This window comes from Marmota marmota, unplaced genomic scaffold, assembly GCF_001458135.2.
Source record: "Marmota marmota marmota unplaced genomic scaffold, marMar, whole genome shotgun sequence".
Lineage (NCBI taxonomy): Eukaryota > Metazoa > Chordata > Mammalia > Rodentia > Sciuridae > Marmota > Marmota marmota.
In genome coordinates, this window is record NW_025999999.1 from 4123324 (window position 1) to 4148881 (window position 25558).

Sequence of the window (25558 nt, forward strand, 5' to 3'; positions counted from 1 at the left end):
AGTAAAGGATCTGGGACTCCAATGGTATGCAAATGTCCAATGTATATTTCATCAGGGTCTCAATGAGATCCAGAGCCTTCACTGCTGATGGAGATCATGGGAGACCCATCAGGGTCTCACTGTCAATGGTGATCAAACCAGAGCCAGTCTCATTTCAGCTGTCTTCACCTCTTTATCACCCCTAATTTGATGCTTATCTTAGGTGTCTTATAATTCCAACTGGAAATAGTCGGTGTGTTTCCAAATATCCAGCAAAAAGTATTCACATTTCCCTAATTGTCTCATGACTCTTTTAAAAAAAAAACAGTTGGTTAATTTGATTTAGGAATCCATATGAAACCCAAACATTGCTTTTTAAAATCCCTTTTAATTCATAGGTGCCCATCTCCCTCTCTTCTTTCTCTCTCTCCTTGTCATTTTTTTTTTGTTGTTGTTGTTGAAAAAAACCTGCTCATTTGTGCTACCATTCACACAGTCTGGATCCTGGGGCATGTGTGTTCGTGGTATCATTTAACACTCCGCTCTATCTATTTCCTGTAGATTGGGAGTACAGATGTCATCTGATTCAGGTTTGATTCTTCACACTTTTTTTCTCCTAAGATTACTTCAGGAGGTTCGTAACATCTGATCATCTCCCTTTGTTGCCATCAGAGTGATTTAAGCTGGGAAAAGAAGTGTGGGCATTCCAGAAAGTTCTGTGTATGCTGTGGAGTCTAAGAGGAGGCAGGGAGACCTGGAGGCAGGAAGGTGTCTGGTCTGGGACAGCTGCTGCCTCCAGGCTCACCAATTAGCCTGTGTAAGCGAGGGATGCTGGTGTGCCTGCCTCTGTAGAAGGCCATGAGATATGCAGGCATCTCTCTAAGCCAAAGCTTGTGTCCTGGAGGCACTTGTCAGCCACCTGGGTCCAGGAAGTAGCTAAATGCAGCAAAATGAAAGAGGCACTCTGCCTTGGATCCATTTGCTTTTCTGTATCTGCCCGAAGCTTTGCTAGGTGAATTGGGTTTTCAGTATGTTGGTCCTCCCTAGAAACATAACATGCTCAGGGGTTAGGAGGTGGGATGGAGGTAACTACAGCACAGAGCCCCAACCCTGGCCCTATGGTTTGGTATGTGTGTTTTAAAAGAGAAAAACGGTAGCTGTTTTGAATGGCCAATGCTAAAATTGTGAAAAAGCCCCAGATTTCAAAATCTCTCCCTCTCCAAAAGGTACAAGGAACTAAATGTTTGAAAATGGTTTTAATTTTCTTTAAGGGCCAAAAATATTGCCCTGGTCTCTTGGCCCATCATGCTAGTTAGTTTCTGACTGTTTTTGAAATCCAGCAGGGGAAGAGAGGGAGAGGTGGATTACACCTCTTTTTGGAATGAGTATGCATAAAAGTATCCAGTAATGTAATTTTTGAATGTGTAACTAGACTTATTTTCTAATAGTCTTGAGTCATAAGATTAGACATTAATTTTAGAAAGCATTTTGAGTCCAAGATGTAATAAAATCATATTCGATGCTGTGAAATATTTTGAAGTGTGTTTTTAAAAGAAAATAATATATTTTGGAGAACTATTAAGGAGCTCAGCTATTCAAAATAAACTATAAAATGCAAATAAAAATGTATTGGGTTATATTTTGAATTTCGGCTCATTGCCTTAGGGATGTGCTTTAGCAACAACGATTACTGAGCCACAGAGATCCCGCTGGGCCTGTCTGCTATAGGCATCTACAACCCAAGTCCTGCAGCAGGATCTACTGCAAACTAATGCTGGTGACACCTTTGTATGTGTTTCTGAGTGTTTTGAGGAAGCTCATTTTTAAAAATGACCAGGCTAGCTGGGTGCGGTGGCACACGGCTATAATCCTAGCTACCCCAGAGGCTGAGGCAGGAGGATTGCAAGTTCAAGGTCAGTCTGGGCAACTTAGCAAGACCTGGGGTATAGCTCAGAGATAGGGGGACCCTGGTTTCAGTCCCTAGTACCTTCGGGGTGGGGAGAGATCAGGTGCAGGTGGCACGGAGAGCAGAGAAGTAGAGGAGGCCCAGCCCTGGCGTGCACGTCCGGAAGACATTATACAGCAGCTGGGAAGGAGAAAGACTCTGAGGACTGCTGAACCAGGGTTTTTAAGTTGACTACCGTTCCTGACTGGGTGACCTTGGGTGGGCTGAGTGAGTCTTTGTCCCCCATGCCCCAGAGCTTCTTGGGAGTAAATTAAGTCCATTGGGATGGTAGGTGTCTTTGGAGCCCTGGAAAGTGGTTCTTAAGGTCACGGCCATCACTATGTGCTTTCCTAAGGGGTTTGAAAGCATGTCGAGCCTGAGATGAGCATCTTCCAAAGGGATCAGGGTGTCACCCAGAAAAGTCACAAATGCCTGGTTTCTGGGGACTCCAGGCCCCGGGTTGACCATTCACATAGGAACAAAAGATGTGGAAACAATATTCAGAGAAGAAGTTCCCTTCTCTGACAGCCTGGAGCTGCAGAAGACAAAGCTCTTGTTGAGAAAGAAGCTCCCCAGCTTGATCAGAAGAAAAATATCAACCTTGGTCTGATGACTCCAATACCAAAGCTTTGAGGTAAACTGGGACATCAGGAGGCTTGAAGAATGCACAAGTGTCACAAAAGCACATCAAGGGATCCTTGGAGATGGTGTTCATACCCATGTGGGAAGCCACTGATAAAATACAGAACTTTCTAGAACATTGGCATTCCTCATCCCCTTTTAACCTGAGCCAACCATTTAATGTAGGAGACTGCTATCCCTGTTTTACAGATGAGAATACAATAATACCAACATAAATAAAATGTGGTATAACTAATGAGCAGCAGAGAGGCTCTTGCATCTCCAAGTCGGGTTTTTACCACCACACAACACTGGAAGTGACAGATTCGTGTAGGAAACGGACTGTTAAACTAGTAAGTAGATGGGGGAGGCTCTGGAGGAAAATGCTTGATCTTAACAGTGCAAAACATTGTGCTTTGTGCCCAGTCTATTATTTCTCTCACTTGACCTGATAATTTCTGTGTGTATGCGTGCATATGTGCCTATGCAGATAAAAATATATCATGCATTTAAAAGTGTATGTCCAATCCAAACAAATCATAATAAAATAAACACCTAGTGCCTACCAGCCAGCTCAGAAACCAGATTATTGCCAGTACTTTAGCTTCTCTTGTAAGCCCTCACTAGCTGAATACCCCTTCTTCCTTCCAAAGGTAATTCTGAATTTTATGTTAAGCAGTCCGTACATTCCTCTGTATCTATTGTCTTCAGAGTCTTCTGGGTGTTTGCTTGTTTGTTTGCTCATAGTGGCCAGCATATTTGTAGTTGGGAGGATTCTAGACCAGACTAACAAAACTTCTCAGTTTTCTGGGTGAGAAATTCAGACAAAAATGGATAGTACCTGCCTCTCTTCTCCTCTGAACCACCCCAAGTAACGTGGACTCCAGGCGCTCGGCTGTATCTAAAAACAAATGCCATTAGTCATGGACTATTAGAGATCAAAAGGACTTTAAATATCATCTAGGAAGAGTTATCAGAGTGAAATTCTGGCTGAGAGCACAGGAGGAGGAGCCCCCTCCCCATCAGAACCTCTGGGGGCCCGCAGAAAAGGCTCCTGCCTGAAATCCTGCTGGAAGCAGTGAGGGGGGGATGAGTCAATGGTTAATTATCATCCTAGCCCCCATAAAAATGCTGTTTTCAAGTTCAGTGGAAAGGGATGCGGGCAGAAGTGGGTGGAGGTGGAGAGCACTGAGCACAATATGCTCACGGCAACCAAGGTGCTAGGACCCAGTCCAGTCTGGCTTTGGGCTTTGCTCCACTTTTTAAGCCAGAGCCAGGCCCTGGTCTTAGAGCTGCCTGTTGACATCCTGAGGCTTGATCACAGCCCAGGGACCAACAGGTCCCTCTGGGGAAGGCTCAGTGGCCTGTGCATGGCCCCGGTGACCCTTCTTTGCACACACAGCTTTGGGCAGATGCACAACAGGGGAGGCTTGTTCAGCCCCGAACTCGCCAGCTGACTTGGAGCCAGCCTGATGTAGCCAGGGTTTCCGACTTCACCTCAACCCACCCTCAGCCTGGTCACAAACTCAGTGCCCTCTTTATCCCCAAATGAAAGGGGATGGTTTTCTCGCTTGGGGCCCAGGTGACCCATGTTTACTCTTCTTTGAAGAGCGTATTTCTGGGCGTGTCCTTTTTTTTTTTTTTTCTCTTCACAAAGTAACTAGAACAATGCCCCTTTACAGGCCAAGGGAGGCTCAGAGATCCATCTCTAGTTCCGTCTTCTTCCCCCGGGATAAACAGCTGCCCTCAGCTTTATGAATTCCTTCCTTGGTCTTACTGGTCTTAGGAGCTATTTTTAATTGACCTGGTACCTCATGATCTGTCCATCAAAGCACCACTAAAAGTGTCCCGTGTGTATATAACTCACCGTTAATTGTTGAGTCGTGGCCTTGCCCTGAATGTCACCCGTGTGCTGGCTACTGATGAGAGCAAGAGGGTGAAAGGGAGGGACGGAGGGGTTCTGGTGAGGGATGGGGAGTAGGAGGTGGAAGACAGGCTTGGCTTTAGCAGAGGAAGGAGACACAGAAGATGAAAGAGGAGAGGAGAGAGAAGGCTGAGAAGGAGGAGTTGGAGGTGGAGGTAACAAGCAGGGAGATGGCCAGGGACTAGAACTGAACGAAAGAAAATGAGATAAATATCCACATGTCATGTCCTACCCCAGAGCCTCTGCGTGTTTTCTTATGTAATCCTTACAACACACAGATGACAACACACAGATGACATTCTTCTTGTTTTCCATGCTTCCTGGTGAAGAGATGGAGTTTTCAGAAAGGTTAATCGGCTCATCGGATATTCCTCAGCTACGAGGCAGCAGAGTCTGGAATCTAGCAGAATTTGGGCTTCAATCCAGGGCTCTTTCCTTTCTACTGCCTACTTCCCATTAAAAGAACGATAGAGAAGAAAGAGAACAAAGGAAATCGAGGCCAGAGGCCAATGTCGGTAACAGGAGCGCAGGTTTGGAGTCTGGGCAATGCAGTCATCTGGACTATTCTTCACTTAGAGCCTTGGGAAGAAAAACGAGGCTCCCCCACATCCCTTCACACACCCTAAGGCCAAGTGGCGCATGGGAAGAACTATAAATTCAACCAGTAATCTTCAAGGCCCTGATTAGTCCTGTCTAAATTTTGTCTTCTTTACTGATAACCCAACGGCTCAGCCCTTCCTAGCAATTAAGCCTCTTGAGACTGAGCACTTGCAGAGTGGGCTGTCTCCAAACTGTCCTCTGCCCTTGCACAGGGTGGCAGTGCATGGGGAAGAGGAATTGATGAAATGCACCCCTCTACCCCCTGCTTCTCCTTGCTTCAAGGTGATGCAGACATGGCTCCCTAATACTCCATCACCCCCTGATCCCAGTGTGCATGGATTCCTCTCCTGGATCATGTGCCCCACTCCCAGCCATCTGTACCTGCTACAGCACACTTGCCATCTAACACCTCGATGTCCAAACCAACCCAAATCCTCCAGAATCTCACCATTTGTCTTATTTATGGTGCTGGAGCACAAAATAGAAAAAGCGGCCCCCTCCTCTCTTTATTCCAAACATTTGAAATGGAACCTGGGGACCTGGAACAATGTGGGTGTGGTCTACACCAGTCCTTTACTAATTTCTCATGATTCTCTTCATCCATGTCCTTCAATGACTGCTCCAGGCTTAGTCCCACATATCTCCATTGCTTATTTGCTTTCCGGAGTCTTCTCAAGTTTAGGGACTTCATGTTATTTTCTGCTCTGCCCCTCGCACCTAGCACACACTGTACCTGCCACATGGTAGTCTCTCAGTACATGCTTGGGAAATGAATGGCTGCATGGACAAGTCCTCCTATGCTGCTGTAACATATAGCACCCCCAGTCAAAACTAAGCATTATTAAAGCAACATTCTGGAAGGCATCTTATTTACCTGCCTTCTCACTGGGGGAATAGCAATCTTTTTTTCCCCAAGTTCCCTGGGAGAATTTCCAGTACAGATTTATAATTATAATGATAGCCAGTGAGGTTTTTGCCATAAGCTTCTATAGACAATAGCAGACTTGTGAGACTGTCTAAACCTACTCTACAGAGAGAATCATATACGGTTTACTATAAACTTAAGCATAATTACATGCTGTGAACTAAAGATACACAGTGGGATTCTGATATTAATTCCCAGTCACTCCTCACCCAAAGATTGATGAAAATCTTTAGCTCAGTGTGGTTAAGGAAGTGACCCTGTTTCCCCCTGGTTTGGGATCCCACCTTCCAGGCTGTTTCTGCCCCACACTGGTCGGTACTGGAATGTTCAGCTCCTCCTACCAGGATCCTTCTGTTAGCAATCGCAAGACCTTCTTAGGTCCTGTTTGCACTCATACATAATTCAGATTTTAAATTAAAAAGATGAAAAAGGAATGATTTGGACAACAGGTCACAGAATATTAGAGTTAAAAGATATATTAAACATAATTGAGTCCAGGGACTATTGTTTTCTATCTCAGGGGCCAGCACCAATCAATGCTGTGTTCAGATTTTTCCAGAAAGAATACAATGATCATCTGGTGACGCTGGCCACCAGGGAGGGATGAGGAGTTCCTGGATAGGTCATCTATTTGCCCTCCTTACAGAAAGGAGGGATGTTCTATAGATGAAGAGAGGGCAGGGGTCAAGTTGAAAAGAGCATGGGTAGTTTAGGAAAATAGAAACCTGATGGCAAAAATAGTGTTTATTCTACTCAATATCAATTGATATTCGAAAGCACTTTCAAACCAGCAAGGCTGGTGGCAAATTGAAAAATAAGAACAAGAATGCTTGGCCCTGACATGACTGGTTTGGGGCAAAACAGGTCTAAATCCACACAGGAGTGAAGCAACCATCTGGGACTCCAGCTGAGTCCCGTCCTGAGTGTCAGCAGGAGTCATGGGGACCTGGAGGTCATAAACCACCCACCCCCTCTTTCTTGGGCCAGGTACAGTGGACTTTATGGGTCAGACTTGTTAGGAGGACTTTGACTCCAAACAGGTTCCTTCAAAACCCTCTTTCAGCTCCAGCAGAAGGGAAGTTGTGGTTCCATGAGGACAAATCAACTGGGTCCTGGGACGTTAAATGTCGAAGCCATTTCAAAAGCTGTAATTTAAAGAAGAGAAGAGAATGATACTGTGCTAAGACACAACTACAGATATTCACCACAGAGAATTACAGAGAAAACCATTGCTCATCAATCAAAATAAATCAATGGGATAAAAAGTAACACACCTTGTAAACTGCGTGGCCCTCTGAATTTTGATGTTAGAAGTAAAATATAAATTGGCTATTTTTAAAATTTCAAATTTAAAACTAAAATGTACCATTATAAGGACTTTTTAAGTATGGAAAGTCATATATGCCTAACGGGCTATTGCATGTATATTAAATGACTTATTTTGAATGGAGGTTGAGAATAGTATGGAGAATGCTTGTTATGAATATAAGTGAAACCACGGAATTGTCAACCCAGGATGATCAAAACCAGGGGACAAAAGTGTCTCACAGGAAAAAGCCATCTTTCTTTCTTTCTGGGCTAAGGGTAAATGCTATGTTCATATGTAGTCAGGTCTCTCTAGATGTTTTTTTTTTTTTTAACTATCAGGTATCAAAATATCGATAACATTCGTGCTCAAGAGATATAACCTTGGGTGATTTTTTTTTCTTTTGCTAGTTTCAATTACATCAGTCCTTCTTTATTGTAGCGATATTAGAAAAAAAGATCAACCAAAGTAAAATAAAATAACATTCATAATTCTACCCTGGAGAGATACTGTCTTGGTGTTTTCTGTCCTGACATTTTAATATGAGGATAGACATGTCAGCTCACTTACTTTATTCGATTGTGATTGTACTGTGTAGCTGATGAATATTTATAAGCACCGTCCTGTCCTCTGGATGGAAGTTCATGGGCAGTCAGATCACAGAGCGGTCTGTAACCCGACCTGGTCTCTATGCTGCAAAAGCAGATGTTAAGAGGAGAAAGCAATGTGATGGATGACCTGCTCCGCTTCACAGAGGCAGCCCCTTCCCCTAGAATCTGATGAGCTCTTCACTTTTGTCCTAGAACAAAGCAGTGAAGGGCAACCTGGCTCAGGGAAGCCCTTGTCCTTGCCCAATGTCAAGTGGCCCTGCAGACGCACTTGACCAGGAGCAGGCCTGCATCTTCCCAGCACCCCGCTGAGAAAGGGGTGTCAGCCAGGCTCCCAGAGGCTCTGCTGGTGCATAACACAGGAGCGGACACCATGTCCCCGGCTTTGGGCTCAAGCTGGGAGTCCTCTCAGGAAAGGGAAGGGACACCCTCAGCTCCCTGATGCTGCTGCAACTGGGACAGGAGGGACACCTGGAGAGAGGCAGTGAGGGCTGCTCCTCCCCTGAAGCCTCTTTCTGTTCCCAGCTGGGTGTAGAGACTGGAAGAGGGAAATTCCAGCCCAGAGAGCTGTTAGCCACTGAGGCCCTGCATTGGTTCCCTGGGCTTTGCAACAAAGGGCCCGAGATGGGGGGGGGGGGCGGTGTGTGCTTAAAACAACAAAAATGTATTTTCTTCCAGTTCTGAAAGCCAGAAGTCCAAAGTCCAGTGTCACTTGGGCCATGTTTCCTCTGAAACCTCTAGGGGAAGGTCCCTCCTGCCTTTTCCATTCCTGGTGGCCCCAGGTGACCTCAGTTTGTGCCTCTATTGTCAGTGGCCATCTTCTCTGAGTCTGTCTCCACATGGCAGGGTGGGTGTCTGTGTGTGTGCACACCTGTGTGTATGCCTCTGTCCCAATTTCCATTTTTTCAGGACACCAGTCATATGGGTAGGGTCCACTCTCATGAGTCCATCTGATTGATTACCTGGGCAAAGGCCTTATTTCCCAATAAGGTCACATTCCTAGGTACTAGGGACTAAAATTTCCATCTGTCTTTTGGGGGGCCACAATTCAACCCGTAACAGGACTACAGTAGGAAGCCTCTTTTGCTACTTCAGGTGTATCTGGAGGGATCAACTAAATCGAACAGCTTAAATACCTGAAAATCCTATAAATTTCCCTAACACACTTCCAGAGCCCTCAGAAAGTCTTTTCTTTCTTTTTGTTCTATTTATTTATTTAGTGGTATTGCAGCTTGAATCCAGGGCTTTGCACACACCCAGCAAGTGCTCCACCACTGAGTTATATCCCTGACCCTTTTTAAAGTTTATTATTTTGAGACAGGTACACACTCAGTTCCCCAGGCTGGCCTCCAACTTGAGATCCACCCGCCTCAGCCTCCCGAGCCTCTGGGACTAGAACCGCATGCCACCATGCCCAGCACCTCAGAAAGTTTTTTTTTTTTTTTTTTCTGGAAGCGGGGGTGGGGGTGGGGAGTGGGAGTGGGACCATGACAACTATAACTTTAGAAAAGTCACTTGACTTCTCTGGACTCCGTTTTCTAATTTATTAACCAAACTAAAGCAGTGACCTTCAAGATGTTGGCCTTGGAACTGAGCATCATTCTGACGACTAGAAACTGACCCCAGGACACAAATCTTTCCCGTGGTATTATTCATAGCATGCTGTTCTTCCATCGGGAATATTTTCCCAGGCTACACTGGGAAACTGTGTAGTTCCTACAGGTGGCTCACATGTGTCCCACGGACTCTTCCTCTTATGTACAATGAAGGGCTTCTTGCCAGCAACCCACAAGAATTTGCTATTCATAAACTAAAAACGCAGTTCCCAGAGTTTACTGAGGACTCAGATTTGTTTTTTATACACTATACTTTACATAGGCGGATTTTTTTTCTTTTGAATGGGCTCTTTGGCAGTTGTTTTGAGCTGCTGTGGTTTTTAGTCACTGTTACTCATATTTTTATTTATAAATTACCATTAGTCTTGAGCCCTCATTATCCATGTAGCCTGATGAAAGTTTTTGATCTGTCCTAGAGTGGGTAATAATGAGTCTTTACTTCTAGAGAGAGTTTTTGGTCTGTAAAATTGTCCAATACTTAGATGTGATATGTAAATGAATCACTGCTCAATAATTAATCTTTCATGTGTCCCTACTGATAAAGGAAATAGATACATAACCCACTTACAGTTTGCTTGTATGGCAGGGTGACCATTTGTCTCAGTTTTCCCAGGGCTGAAGGATTTGCCAGGATCCAGAGCATCAGTGCTAAGATGGGGGAAATCCTAGGGTGACTGCCACATTTTGTCACTCTATTACATAGGGGCGTCACAACGATGGCTTGCTTACCTGTGGATTTGAACTATTCTAATCACTCTCACCTTATGATCAAGGTTAGCATAATAAAATGAGTAGGGTTATTTTTGCCGTCAGAGGGAATTCACCTATAATGTAAATCAAGTGCCCAGTGGCAGGCTCTTGTCCTTCAGCATACACAGAAAGTGAGTCATGTGAATTGCGTGATCAACAGGTTTAGGGCAACATCTTCCTTTGATTCCTCTGCAATTCTCAGCCCCACTTCACCTAATTCCCACACTCAGGAGAGAAGTGGAACGGGTCGGGGTGTGTGTGGGGATATTGGTGTCCTTTGACTCCATGTGATAGGCCTCGTCAAAAAGTTTAGGAACCACTGGTTAAAGGACTTGGAGTGCTCCTCCCTCTCTACCCCACCCCACAGCTTACACCTTGACCTAGATCAAGCTTCTAGCACATGCTGAGGATAGGAATCAGCCTCAAGAAGCATCTCCCAAGGTCCCTGCTAAGATGTGCCTGAAGGGTAGGCAGCTCTCCTCGCCTTGGGAAGATTTCCAGGATGGCTTCCTTGGTTTGTGTCCACTGTGGGTGGTCTAACCAGGCTCCGTGGGGTCATAGGAAGGAGGGGATGGAGGCAAAAGAGCTTGCCTTTTTTACATGTGTATCTTCAGTGTGTCAGACCTTGGGTGAGGGGCTTTTGCTTTTGACTTAATTTAACTTAGTCCTCGGAAGAACGCGGTGACATATTGCTGTCCACCCTGGTGATGGTCAGGACCTGAACTGAAATTCAGGCCTTCTTGCCTCCTCCACACGGCTCACCTCAAGCCCTGGTCTCTCCCACTGGATCAGCTGCCTCTGTGGTCCCAGGGAACCCAGGACTCCACTCACCTGAGCAGAGGTCACCTTCAAACCAGAAAGGCACAGAGCCTTAAAAAGCCCAAACAAACCAACTTCCAGAGGTTGACAATTTAAAAATAAAACCAACATGAACCCAGCCTGGAACGGAAGCTCCTCACGGGTCCATCCTGAGAATTCATTGCTCCCAATTTACCTCAAACCCTGGGTGACCCCAAGCCCACTGCTGAGGCTGCTCTTGAGGACAGAGCATGCCAGCCACCATAAGAGGCTGCGGAACATCAGCGTGAGGCAGGTTTCCCTTCGCATACCATCTCCTTCTCCTAACTTTTGTATCTGTTTAACACAGGAGAATTTCTACCATATCTTTTTTGGAGGAATTGTCCTTAACCGTGGGTAGGTGACCATATTGTGACCTGATTCCTGCTCGGCCCAGAGCTTTTTCTGTTCCCTGGCAGGGGACAGACATAGCATTCCAGTTAGTGTTAGTGTTGGGACCGCTATTTATTTACCTGCTAATCCCACTATGGTGGAATGAATTTACTCCACTGTTATAACTCACCCTGCTTCCTGTCCTGATGGGTTCCTATAATTCACACCTGACTGCACCATTATGTCCCCACTTCCTGGGCTGAGGGACAGAGGTTGGAAGCTGAGTCTTGGGGTGACTCACATTAAGACGTTGCCCTAGACAGAAGAGAGGTTTTCTCCTTATAGACGGAGGAGGGTTAGTATAAAAACAGTGCTGGCTTTTTTCCCCTCCTAATAACCAGTTCCTCTTTAGGCCATCCCTGTCCGAGGAACTCTGCATACTATTATTAAACTACTTCCCAACTCCAAATATGGGCTGCCCCAGTTTCTGCAGAGTGCAGATGAGTTTGTGACTTTTCTAGTACAAACCCAGCCCCTGGGTTCCCATCTGCTCCCAGCCCTTGACAAAATGCAGGTCATTCTCGCAGTCCCCAAGAAGGCTCTGGTGGAGAGATGTCTGTTGCCCTAGGGTTTGTTACTTTCAAGGTTTTGCAGACACCTTTAAAAGCTCCCAGGAGCTGCAATGACAGCTTCTCAAATCCAGGCCCCACGGCCAGGGTCTCTCACCTGTTGTTTGGCAGAGGCAAACTGTATTTGCATTGAGGCTACTGGGGGCAGGGCTCTTGTACAGGGATGACAGTGGACCATGCTGGACTCCGGGTGACATCCTTACATTGGGCTCCTGGCCAGGACAGACAGTGGGGTGTGATGTGCTGAAGATCTTGCTCTAGTGTCCTGATGACAAGGTCCCATTCCTAAGTCACTTCCACCTCTGGAGAGCTCATTTGGGTTCTTGGGAGAGCCATGGGGGTGCCAGGAGTTTGCCTCTTGGCCACTCACATTCAGTAGTCTGACCATGAGTAGTCACTTAGACTGGTCAAGGGATTGGCAATGTGTAAAATCTCCAACATCCCCCCAAAACCCCACGTTGGCTGGAGACGAAGCCTGCCTTCAGCCAGGTGCCAGGTGCTCAGGAAGTGCACGGTGGCCGGTCCTGGTTCTGCTGTTGCTCTTCACACATCCTCCTCCATCCCACTGTGAGCTCCTGACCCCACCTGCTGTGTGCCCATTCCCACCTCCTTGTCTTTGTCACCAGGGCCCCTGCCCCAGTGGAGTTGCCAGAGCTCCAACGCCCTCGCCCCTCACACTCACCAACTCGCCCTCCTGGGCTCCCTCCAGCTCCACCTTCTCTGCTGTGAGAACTACCTCCAGCCCCGCAGTTCACAGGCAGCCCACCCTCCTTCCCTGTCTCTCCAGTGTGTGTGAACAGTCAGGGCCCTGGAGCTGTTCATGATTTTCACATGGGTGTCCTCGTCTTCCCCACTAGACTGTAAACGCTGGGGCCCAGGACCATGGCTTCCGATTCATGGACCACCCTTCACAGAAGGTGGCGAGCAATCATGGGACTTAACGCCACAAACCAGCTGTGTCCTCATTGGATCCGGACTGTAGCTTCCTGCTTAGACCATGACTTTTGATATCAGAAAGACCGAGGTTTAGATCTTTATTTTTTAAAAATACCTTTATTTTGCTTATTTAGTTTTTTTACATGGTGCTAGGGATTGAACCCAGTGCCTCACACGTGCTAGGCAAGTGCTCTACCACTGAGCCACAACCCCAGCCCAAGGTTCAAATCTTAACTATATCACCTGTCAGCTCTGTGACTATGGACACACTGTGTGACATCATTATGCTTTATACCTCATCTGTACAATGAAGACCCATGTTTAAGAACCCGGGGTCATGCAGATTTAAGTGAAGTAATGCATGTGACATGTGGGTCTGGTACACGAAATCAGGGCTCATGAAACAGTGATCATTATTAGTATGATTTTTGGGGGGATGGGGGGCTGGTATCTGCTACATTGAGAGCCAACAAAAAACAAATTAATGGAGATGCTGGTTTTAGGAGAGGCATTCAAGAGAGAACGTTGAAATGAGTTTTAGAAAACCCAACAAGGAGAGAAATCAGAGGCTAACACATCCCACTTCTCCAGCCTCTCAGCAGCCTGCAGACCGATGTGTTCAGCGGGCCCTCCAGGCAGCACACAGCTTTCCCTAGAGGCCTGTGAAGAGCAACTGTGTTTGACTCTGAAAACCAGTGCTTGTCTCTTGACCTTGTATACAACAAACAGCCTCTGAGGAAGGTAGTTCCAATTACAGTCACAGAGTTGGAGGAGCTCTTTCAAGCAGATTGATTTATTGGACCAGAAATACAGCACAACAGCCCACACAGATCTCTGCCTTTGGCAAAGTGCCCTGCCTGCTTCCTTCCCTCTTGCCCTGGTATATTGATCTGTATGTGTGAGCTGGTAGTTGACTGTAGAGGTGTGTGTGTGTGTGTGTGTGTGTGCACAGAATGGAAGCTCCCAACTTTGGGGCCCTCACACGGAGGCACGTTCGGTGTCTTCAATGGAAGGGAATCTTACCCATTCTCTTTTTGTGATGGCTTTCATTTCAGGTGCATCAGGTGGTCCCAGAATATTCCAAAGGCCTCTCATTCTGTCTGATCTGTCTGTTTTTGAGTGTAGTAAAAAATCGTTTTTTTTTTTTTTTTCAGAAAGGAAGAGCCCTAGTTTCTGTTATGTATCTTGTGCCAGCAAAAGAGCACCACCCCCTTAGTCACAGAAGAAGTGGGGACTCTGAAGAGTGAGGGACGATCCTGAGGGCAAGTGGTGCAGAGCTGTAAGTCAACCCTGGCCGTCCAGCTCCATGGCCTCAGTGATGGCTGACTCCAGGCTTCACCCTTCTGCAGGATGGAGCCCAGGGACCAAGGGAGCAAATTCCAGAACACAGGGCCATTGTGAGTGGGACTACTTAGAAATCTAGGGCACAATTTTAATTCATATTGTCAGACATCTCTTGCATCCACCCTGTGCTTGGCTGTGTGGCCTTCTCCCTTATATGAGGCATTGGCTGCTGTTAAGATTGCTACAGACTTAGTGGTGTCAAGCAGCACACATTTATTATCCCAAAGTTTCCAGAGGTCAGGAATCCCTTGTGGAGGGTCTCAGAAGCCTGTCATCCAGGGTTGGCTGGTCTGTGTTCTCATCTGAAAGCTCAACTGGGGAAGCGTCCACGTCTCTGCTCACGTGGTTGTGGGCAGCATCCAGTTCTCCAAGGCTGATGCCCAAGAGCCTTGGTCATCTGGAGGCCACTCAGTTCTTGTCACATGGGGTTTCCCAGTGTGGCCATTTGCTTCCTCACAGAGAGCCAGGAGTCCTGTAAGAGCCAGAGTCCTATAAGATGGGTGCTGTCCTCTTATGTGACATAATCATCTCCATTCCGTCACCTGGTTGTATTCTGTTGGTTAGAAGCAGTCACGGGTCTCACCCACACTCGGGGCAGGGGTTCACACGAGGGCAGGGATTCTAGCAAGTGGGGATCATGGATGAGGCACTGTGGGTCTGTTCTGTCTGTTCTCCACTTCCCTTTTTTCTTTCTCCTCTTACTCTCCTCCTTCATTCTCCCTCTGAGTCTAGACTCAGCACAGGGCTTGGCTGGTAAATGAGAACTGTGTAGTAATGACCCTAATAAGGAACCTCACTATGTTCCAGGCATCGAGTAGGGTTTTTAATACATACATACAGAAAGCTGCAATATGCCAAGTGTAGAGCCTGATCAAGTTTTCAGAAACTGAATATAGCAGTGTAACCATCAGAGAGATGAGATTGCAGACATTACCAGCACCCAGAAACCCTCCCTAGGCCCCCTTCTAGACCCCAACACCCTCAAAAGGGAACCTCTTACAGGAAAGATTACTTCAGCCTGTTTTTGTCCATTTTATAAATGGATCCTGCAGCATGAATTGCTCTGCATCTGGCCTCTGCCTCAACACAGTACTGTGGCTTGGTTCTGGAGAGCCAGTTCCCAATGCTGAAAGGCATCTCATCATTCCATGTACCACAGTCTTCTTATCCATTCCACTATTGGTGGCCATTTGGGTAGTGTCTGGTTTGGTGGTATTGCAAACAATGCTGCAGCTATAAACAGACTAGTCATAGGTTGAGCATTCCTAATCTGAAATCCAAAATGCTCTGAAATTCTACACTTTTTGAGTGAGAATACTCAGAGTTTCAGATTTTTGGAGATTTCCGATTTTTTATTTTCAGAGTGAGGATGCACAACCAGTATGGTTGATGAAAATATTTCAAAATCTAGAAAACTCCAAAATCTGAAGTTCTTTAGTACCATGCACTTCCCATGATGGATAATTAACCTGTGCATAGCTCTTGGTGAGCGCATAAGCATAACTCTGGTGGCTGTTCACCTGGGTGTGGAATTTCTGGGGCATACGGTCACATGGCGTACAAATTTGGGTGAGCTAAGTTTAACAGATGACCCTCACATCTTCTCTGTGAGGAAGGCACCATCTTTATATATGAAACAGCATTTGAGCCAACTACATGTTCTCTGCAGGTCCTGAAAGAGCAAACAGGAGGAAAGGCCAACTGATACAGAAGACAAAGGGGAGGTCTGGCTCAGATACCTTCTCACTATTGCTTTTTCTTAAGATGAGCATTGCTCTGGAAGATTTCTGCATACTGAGGAAAGGTCCGTTGCTTGGGATCATTTAATTCATCTTCCAGTTCTCTTATTACTCAAAGATATATTTAACTAACTGAGGACTGATGGGACAACTTGCATTACAGAACTGACAAGATTCAGATAAAACCAGAGGAAATCCAGGCATGGGTCCACCTCTCCAATCACCTTCCAGCGACACAGGATCCCTGGTGGGCTGTTGAAACACCATCCCAGCCTTCCCCTTGATGACGTTACAGGAGGTGATTAAGGATCCATGCCTCCACAGAGGGTCTCCAAGGTCCCACCAAGTCTGAAATCCTCTGATTTCTGACCAATTAATATACATCAAAGCACAAGTAATGCACAAATCATTTGGAACAGGCCTCGATCATCATTTTAGACAAAGTTCCAAAGCCCCATCCATTCACTTGGGGCTTGTTTTTGAGATAAAACAGGTTAAATGAGGGTAGGACAGACCATGGCAAACTGCCTCCAAGTGGCTGGAAAGACTTGGAGCTAGTGCTAACACTGGGCTGTACCTTGCCCCACCTCAGTTTCCCCCATTTCTGTTCTTCTCCATCTTTTCCTGTCTCTCCTTCCTTGTTTCTGTTCTCTCTGTATGTTTATGTATATGCAAAAATTACAAATGTATAAAACAGCTATCTCTTGCTAAGAGCCATAACCAAGTAATATGATGCATGGCATTTTTGGTTGAAAGGTGCCGCCAGCAAGCCATTGAGATGATATGATTATGTTAAGATCTGCATTCATATGGATATTGGACTCCTGCTGTCCACCTCGGCCTGCTAAGGGACTCCTGGAGAGTTCCCATTGGTTGGGGAAGTGCGGTAGGAGGGAATTCCGGAGGAGGGACTTCCTGTTGGGGTCCAGGAAAACGCCACGTGTGTGTGTCCGTCGGCAATTTTCCCGGGAGCCTACGGGGCATTGGTGGCAGTTTCAAAAATAAAGTTTGTTCCTGCTTGAGTGGCTCGTGATTTTGTGCCCAGCCAGACTGCGGCAATCTCTATCTCTATTTCTATCTAGATCTACCAACCAATCAGCAAAATTAGCATCTTGGCGCATCTTACTTTTTACTAACATTTTTCCATTTGATCACAAAAAGTTTCTTCCAAAATGTAAATTTTAAATTGCTGTTTGCTATCCTGTCACATGCAGTTATCACATTTAATTTAATTCTCTATTTAGGGACATTTAGGCTATCCCTAATATTTTAGCACTGCAAATAAAACTGCTTGAATATCCTTGTACCTAAATCCTTGGGGACATCAATGATATTTTCTTAAGCAAAGTGATAAGATGTGGAATAACCCATCGAAGTACACGGATGTCTCAAATTTTGAGTCTCAAATACAAATTTATTCCACTGCTAACAGCATACAAGAGTGTCCCCCCTCCCATGGTAATTTTCTAATACAAATAATCTTGTAGGTAAAACATGATTGCCTTTAATCTCAGTTCATTGATTGCAGGTGAAGTTAAATATTTTTTCAGGTTTGCTGCCCATGTGCATTTCTCTCTCTCTCTCTCTCTCTTTTTCCCTTTGTGTTTCTATTAATTTCCCATGTGCCTCTCTCCCCCAGTGAATGCCACCCTGTGCTCTGCTGCCCTCTGCATGCCAGCCTTTACCATGGGAGTGAAGTCAGCATCCCTCAGAACTCAGCGGATTTCAACAGCTTTGCCAACTCAAACCCACAGCTGGTCAGACACATCTCTCATTCCTCCCACTAGGACAGCTGAACCCCTCCCAGAGCTGTAAACCTTGCATGTCCCTGAGCTTCTGGTCACCATATCCTGGGGCCTTCAGTGCAGCAATACTCTGAGGCATAATGATTTAGCCAGGTGAGCTTCCTGAGAACTCAGGCTCTTATAGGAGGGCCTCCAAAGAAGGGCTCCTCCTGCTTCAGGGAAACAGGCAACCATAAATCAGGAAATGATATGGCCCTGACTTATTTATCCTTGTAAGAGTTTTATGTGCTGCAGTCAGCAAGGGACCCATTTGCTTGATTCATAGCCAATTTGCCGAACCACCACTTTGGGTAAGACGAACCCACCCTGCTCAGCGGGTTGGCATGAGCCGGAGCTTGTAGGAGACAAGGCACCCTATAGTGCGAAGGCCTGATCCTGTCTCTCCATCTGGACCAAATGTTATCATTCAGAGACATGAGACACAGGATGGGAAATCACTGAACAGTGGGAAGTTCTTCCTCACAGTGCTAAAACAGCTCTTTCCCTCTCCCCCGACCTCCTCCAAGGTCCTCCTCTTTTAGAAGGAATGTTCGGCTGGACAGCAGCTGCATCCTTGTGATCAGAGTCAATAAAAGAGAATTAAGACCATAAAAGAGTAGCTGGCCAGCCTTTGGCTGGTGGTAATTAGCAATCAAGCCCAAGGGTGAACTCATCATAAATTACGATTCATCCTTATTAGGGAATATTCAGCAGTTTTTTAAAAAAAATGTTTTCAAAGACTTTTTGTGATTCTGAAAAGTGGTTCCAACATGAAATAAAATGGAAGAAAGACATGTAAAGCCCACAGATAGAATAGAGAATATGATCCCTATTGTGTGAAAGACTAGTTGGAAATATTATAAAATGGTAGCCATGATTCTCTCTGCAGGTCAGAACCTGTGTGAGTTTTATATTTCTTTTTTATTATACTTTTAAAAGTTCCTACATTAAGTTGTGGTGAGTTTTGTTTACCAGAGAAATAATCACTAGTGTTTTTAAAGACCAAGTCTGATGTGATCCACCCCAGGCCTCTGAGAATTTCCCAAGCTCCTGTTTGTTACTCACTTCTGTTCTCTTCTCTGTTAGGGCACGTCCAGGACCATCTGCTGTGGGGGCCCAGGGTGACGTACAAGTGCTCTGCTGGAGGGTGAAAAACACGTCTTACGTAAGATACTAGTCAGCTTTGGACCTTGCTTCCTCCCTCCCTTCCTCGGATCCCTCCTTCACCGTGGGGGAAAGCGTTACCACTGTCACTTCAAACTTGGGAGACAGGTTGGGGAGGAAAATGGGTTTATTCAAAGCCCACTTTGAGGAAGATAAAGACTTTTCTGTCTTAAATCTCCATCTTGAGGGGAAGTGTGCGGGGGGGTGTGTGAAAAGTTATTATGACATAAGAGGAGGCTCAGGGGAACAAAGGGCAGGAAGTATACTAATGTAGATTTAGTCAGTTTCAGTTTCCTTGGTGTCTGTCCTCAGCAGGAGGAAGTACAAAGGGCTGGATGTAGAAAAGGCACAGTGGCCCAGGCCTGTAATCCCAGCAACTCAGGAGGCTGAGGCAGGAGGATCACAAGTTCAAGGCCAACTTCAGCAACTTAGTGAGGCCCTAAGCTATTCAGCAAGATCCTATTTCAAAATTAAAAAAATAAAGGGCTTGGGATGTAGCTCAGAGGTAGAGCACCCCTAAATTCAATCCCCAGTACCAAAAAAAAAAAAAAGAAGAAAAAAAAAGCTGTTATTACAAAGTTGCTTCTGGTTTTAAAGGGAGTCTATTTCATTTCCCCCTTTCCAGCCTTTCTTTCTTTCCAAGCATATATCTATATCTATATCTTCCTCCCCATTTGGGCCCCAAGAGATCTTTTGAGAAAAGTAAATCTCAACAAGCCAGCAATCCTGACCCAAACTGAATTTTCAATAAACTCAAGTCCGTTGCACCTATTTTGAATGCAAGGAAATTTGGAGAAAGCTAGGTGAACCCAAAAAGTGCTGTGCACTGTCTTGGTGACAGTGCCTGCCATGGGCTAGTTTCAAGGCTGGATGGAAAAGATGACAGAAACCACCGTGACATCTTCACCATTAAGATCAGCAGCAATCCCTCTGCTCTGTACTGAATGCTCATTATGCTCCAGGTGCTGAACTAAAACATGATCTATTGTCTTATTGGATCTTTAAAACAACTCTTTACACTTGAGAAATCTGGGTTTATCATCATTAAGTAAGGATGAGGATAACTCCACCTGTGTAAATTTGCCTGGGGAAAGAAGGGAGGAGACGCTCAGGAAGCTTGTGTCTCCTCTACAGAGGGGGGTGCTCTGGATGGTGGCCTTGTCTGCTGACATCTGAGAGGTGGCTGGGAGGGGGTGCATTGCCAGGGGGATATCTGTATGAGTCTTTCTGACAACAACTTGCTTTAGGACAACATAGTTTTATGTTGAAAGGCTTTGGTGCTGCACAGGCCTAAGTCATGGGAAGCAGAAGCCTGGGTGCTTTGGAATCGGGAGTGGTGGCCTCAGCTGAACCCACTTCAAAGTCACCCTTGATTGCCATTTGCCTGTCTGGAGGTTTTGATGGCTTGAGATGACAAGCATAGCTCAGGCCCATGCCCCTGTGGGTGACTTAGTGGGTCACTGGGGATTGTGGACCCTTCCTGTAGTGACAGGAATGTGGTAGCCATTGATTGGGTCTCTGCAAGGCAATCCTCCATCCGCTGGTCAGGGGACCCAGCCACGCAGAAGAGGATGCCGGGATCACACTCTTCTGATGTGAACAGGTGTGAGAACACTGCGTATCTCAGATGAGCTCATCCCACCTCTTATGATACAGTTCTGCTATCACAAACAAAGCACAAGCCAACAATTTGTATAAAACATTGTTTTTTTAATAAAACAAACCAGCTCATTCATGGAGGCATGGGGCACGGGTTAACTTGTGCTACATGTAACTTGCACATTTCTTCTAAAATAATGGCTTGAGTCTTGTGAACTTGGCTGCCTCAAGCAGTGTCCACTGGAGCACAGCTTCCTGGGCAGCCGAGCCCAGGTCTGACAGAGAGGCTCAGGGCTGAATTTTTGTCCTGCGTCAGAGTTGGTTCAGCGTCCTGCGCTCTTGAGGTCCTGCAAGACCACCTGGGCTGCATTTCGTCCAGCGGCTCCCATAACACCTCCTCCTGGAACCAAAGCTTTTCTCAAAAAACCCAGCAGGGAGGGATGAGGCAGGGCTTACAGAGACCCTGGGACAACTGCTCCAAGAGACTCTGGGCTCCCTCCAGGCTTCCAGCCACAGCAGGGGAGGGCCACAGTTCCCACCACCTCCCTCAGTCTGCTCTGCAGTCTGAATGCTAAGCTACCTGGTGAGAACCTTAGCAGGCAAATAAAAAATACCAGCATGAGGTTGGAGGGGGAAGACCTGTGAGTAGAGCCCTTTCTAAGAGGCTGAGGCCCGCAGAGCTCAGAGGAAGTGTCAGTAGGAAGCAGCAGCCTCATCCCAACCAGTTAGCTTGAAGTGGCACAGGAAAGAATTTTAAAGTTGAAGAGCTTTAGTCAGCTTTTCTGTTCTCATATATGGGCTGGGAATTTAGGCACATGGGTCTCCCTTAACACAAAACTGGAATTGGGTAAGATGCCTTTAGTGGGACACATTCTAAACCCAAGGAGCGGGCGGTGTGCGCTGAACTGAGGGTCATGGACAGTCAGGCAGAGGCACCCTGTGGGCTCACCCTGCACAGAGAATTCTGAACACGGGCCTGGCTTGCTGGGGTGGGGGGGTCCACGTCCCCTCTCGCCCTCATCCTGCAGCCTCCTCCTCTTCCTGCAATCCCTCACAGCCCACACAGGGAAGCGGGATCACTCACCAGGATGGGCCCCACTTCCGCACAGATACAGGCCTTGGAGAGGGCAGCAGTAGCTGGAGTGCAGGGGCACTGGGCGGGCGAAGTAGAGCTGGTCCAGGGTCATGGCACAGTGGAATATGTTCTGTGGAGGCAGGGCCGTGGCCATTAACATCCGAGTGCTGCGGTCTTTATTGCCCTGGCGAGGTTTCTTCCCTTCCCCTGTTCTGAAAAGAAAGTCCTTCTCCTTCCAAGATATTTTCTTGGGTTCTTAAAAGTGCAGAAAGGGATGAGGATGAGAGAGGAAAAGCACGTGTCCTAGGGCTGGGGCTGAAGTTTTCCAGAGACATTTTTCAGGATAAAAGAAGGCCAGGAGGGGGGCATCCTCAGAGGGTGAGGAAACTGAATGGGAAAGAAATGGGGGGTTGTAAGGGATTTTCCATAAACCATGAATCTCCCTCAGTATGTCTGAAAAATAGGAGCATTTGATTTGTCTGACTGCAGGCTGCTTCTGCGGGACCTCGTTTCTTAGACTAAGCCACCCTGGACTCCTGGGGTCCAGGCTCCATCAGGATCACTGTCAAAGACAGACAAGGGTCAATGGGACCCCAGTGAGGTTCTGCTCCACCTGCCTGGGTCAGACCATCCCTGGGCTAGAAGTGGACAAGGCAAGGTTAGATGTGTCAGTCCTGGACAAGGACACCAACCCCTGCTGGAGATGCTGCTCCTACTGCCCGCTTACCATGCCCCAAGCTGAGCCATGCTCTCCCCCAAGTCTGCTCCTCTCCTCAGCCGCCAGGCTGGACCCTTGGCATCACCTCCGCCCTCTGCCTGCACCTCCTCAAGTGCACTGTCACCAAGGCCACAGAGCCCTACTTGCCCCGAGGCGTGCTCTCCCTCCCATTTCCTTCCTTCCCGCTGCCTGGCCATCTCCACTCTGCATCTGGACCAGCGCTGCCCAGGAAAACCCTAACGAGGGCCACACGGGTAATTTTAGATTTACTTAAACGTAGCCGCGTTTAAGAGGTAAAAGCAAACTGGTCCATAATAGTAATGTTGATAATCTATCTTATTGATCTGAGTACTGTGGCGTACACCTGTGATCCTGGCTACTCCAGCTGCTGAGACAGGAGGATCACAAGTTCAGGGCCAACCTCAGCAACTCAGCAAGACCCTGTCCTAAAACAAAGTAGAAGGAGGTGGGGTGTGGCTCAGTGGTAGAGTGCTTGCCTAGCATGTGGGAAGCCCTGGGTTCAATCCTCAGTAACTAAATAATAACAATGATAATTTTATTTAGCCTAATCTCAAATATCACCATTTTATTGTGCAATCAACACTAGGCACTAATGAGACAGTAGCATGGTTTTCCATGCCATCTCTGCATTGCATACCTGCAGCAGATCTCACTTTGGCCTCACCACTGTTCTGGCTCAATAACCACCTGGTTGGTGGCTGCCATATTGAAGCTGATCTCCTAATTGGGCTCCCTGCCTCTGGCCTCTGGAATTTGATAAATTGAAGGGAAGCGCAAGGACGGGCTTCTTTAAGGAGGGAGCTCCTTCTAAAGAAAGTCAGATGGGAGAGGATGATGTGGATAAGGAGGCAGAAGGGCCATAACCCTGGTGGCCTTCTCAGGTGGCACCTATGTCTCCATGTCCCCATCCCTCCCCCATTCTCTAGGTCTGACCACTTCTCTGTCCCCTCTCAACCATGGTCTCTGCCACTATCCTCCCATTTGAAGAAGGCCAAGTAAGGCCCAGGGGACACAGCCACAAAGTGGGGTGCAGGAAGAGAAATATGATGAGAGACCCAGGCTTAGACTCACCCCTCCAGGAAGCCCAAAGATTCTCTCCAGATCAGGAGGTGTGAGGATGTCTCTGCCCACCACAGAGCCCTTGAAGCCAGGGGCATAGGCCTCGATGCAGTCCAACACTGAGTGTCCAGCGGCAGGGGAATGAGATGGTGTTGGGAAGAAGAAGAGGGAGGTGTTAGAGTTATACAGCTTGGAAAATCTACCAAAACTCATTAAAGCATATGCTTAAAAGGGTTCATTTTATCCTATGAAAATTATACCTAGTAAGTAAAAAACAAAGCAAAACAAGAAACAGTCCACAGTAAATAAAAAATTCATCATAAAGGCCTATGGGTCTTAGCCAACCCAGGCCTCACTCTTTCCCAACTCCTTACCCAACCCCAGAGGCTAAGCTGCTTGTCTCCTCTTTTTCACCTCGTTGCTCTGCTCAAGCTGTTTCTTTTGCTTGCAAAGCCCTTTGCTCTCTGGCTAACTCCTATTCATCCTTTAAAGCCCAGTTCAAAAGTCCCTTCCTTGCAAGTTTTTCTTTCTGGCTCAGGGCTTCCTCATTTTGTTCAATAAAATATGTTGAACAATAGCGGTTGGTTTCTTTTTCTTTTTTTAAAGAGAGAGAGAGTTTCTTAATATTCATTTTTAGTTTTCGGTGGACACAACATCTTTAATTTTTATTTTATTTTTATATGGTGCTGAGGATCGAACCCAGATCCCGCCCATGCTAGGCGAGCACTCTACCACTGAGCCACAATCCCAGCCCCGTGTTCGGTTTCTTAATGGCCTCCCCACTAGACTTCCAGCACTTGAGGCAGGAACCACATCCTTTGGCTTTCTTAGCCTAGCACCCAACCCAGCAGACGGTCACCATGCTGACGTGAGCCTCCCTTGGGCAACCCTCTCTCCTCTCGGGACAGCACCTGCAGGTGTTCATCTTGAATGAGGCGGTCAGGAGGGGAGGGGTCTACTTGGTCACAGGACCAGCTGTCACCTGGAGGCTGGCTGGTGTGTAGCCCTCTTTACCTTTGTCTGCGTAGGCATTTTTCTCCTGCTCATCCCAGACCTTGCCTCCAGCCAGCGTGTAGGGCGTGTACTGCGTGAAGAGGGAGACGACATGGCAGCCGGGGGGAGCCAGGGTGGGGTCCAGTGAGGAAGGGATGCAGAGCTCAATCATGGGCCTGCGATGCAGGGGAGGAGACGGTCAGGCTGAAGAGAAGGGGCTGGGGAGCCACTCTGAGACGAATTGGGACAAAATGAAGGCCCTGAGATGACACCAACACTGGGCCCATTGTCACTCGAAGGCCAGAGGGCTTATTTACCCAACCCCAGGGCAGTCCAGACCACCCCTGAGGAGCACCTCCAGCCCTAGCCCCAGCCCCTGCCAGGCCTCGGGCCCCGAGTTGCTGGTCTGACCCAGCCCCTTCCTTCCCCAGACACCTTGAACTCTAACCAGGGCCCCCAACTCCATGTCTCCAGGGTCTGGACATACAGTGAGAACAAGAAGGTGCCAGGACCCAGACAGCAGGTGCCCAGGTGGCCTGGTTTCAACCAGCAAACCCCACCTGACCAGAACCTGTTCCTGAGTCGGCCCAACAAACAGAGCTGCTGGGGCTGCTCCAGCACCCAACCGTGGACTGTGAGCCACGTCCAGCCCCAGTGCCTTTGCCTGCAACCAACACCTTTTCTACCCGGAGCACATTTTCCCTCTGACCTCCCAAAACATCAGGCCTCCATATCTGAGGGTTCCATGGACTCACCAAACACAAGTTGAAAATATTAACAACAAACAAGACTCGTGTCTGTGAACACACACAGGCTTTCCCCCAATACAGTATAACAACTACTTGGATAGCATTTCACTGTATTGTGTATTATAAGATATCTGGCTGGACACGGTGGTGCATGCCTGTAATCCCAGTGGCTCGGGAGGCTGAGGCAGGAGGATGGCGAGTTCAAAGCCAGCCTCAGCAACGACAAGGCACTAAGCAACTCAGTGAGACCGTCTCTAAATAAAATACAAAAAAGGGCTGGGGATGTGGCTCAGTGGTTGAGTGC

At 47.1% G+C, this 25558-nt stretch overlaps 1 protein-coding gene and 1 long non-coding RNA gene across 19 annotated transcripts in view; one reads left to right on the plus strand and one right to left on the minus strand.

Annotated features, from left to right (window-relative positions):
- Positions 1 to 293, plus strand: part of LOC125617967 — a 12372-nt gene extending 12079 nt beyond the window's left edge. Inside the window, exon 2 of the long non-coding RNA XR_007349099.1 lies at positions 1 to 293. This exon is cut by the window's left edge and continues 5736 nt beyond it. This is a non-coding gene — a long non-coding RNA (uncharacterized LOC125617967).
- Positions 294 to 14546: 14253 nt separating this feature from the next.
- Pyroxd2 (pyridine nucleotide-disulphide oxidoreductase domain 2) overlaps positions 14547 to 25558 on the minus strand; it is a 32637-nt gene continuing 21625 nt past the window's right edge. For 3 of the 18 annotated variants that reach the window (XM_048807127.1, XM_048807119.1, XM_015494611.2), the window contains 5 exons: positions 24527 to 24681; positions 23525 to 23631; positions 21724 to 21844; positions 18942 to 19016; positions 14547 to 14825 (listed from right to left, as the gene is read on the minus strand). In XM_048807127.1, coding sequence (XP_048663084.1) covers positions 14692 to 14825; positions 18942 to 19016; positions 21724 to 21844; positions 23525 to 23631; positions 24527 to 24681 — 592 coding nt within the window. In that variant the 3' untranslated portion in view covers positions 14547 to 14691. Of the gene's footprint in view, positions 14826 to 18941; positions 19017 to 20729; positions 21369 to 21723; positions 21845 to 21870; positions 22102 to 22128; positions 23261 to 23524; positions 23632 to 24526; positions 24682 to 25558 lie in introns of those variants that run through there. The other 15 variants (XM_048807120.1, XM_015494612.2, XR_007349103.1 and 12 more) reach the window with 14 other exon arrangements.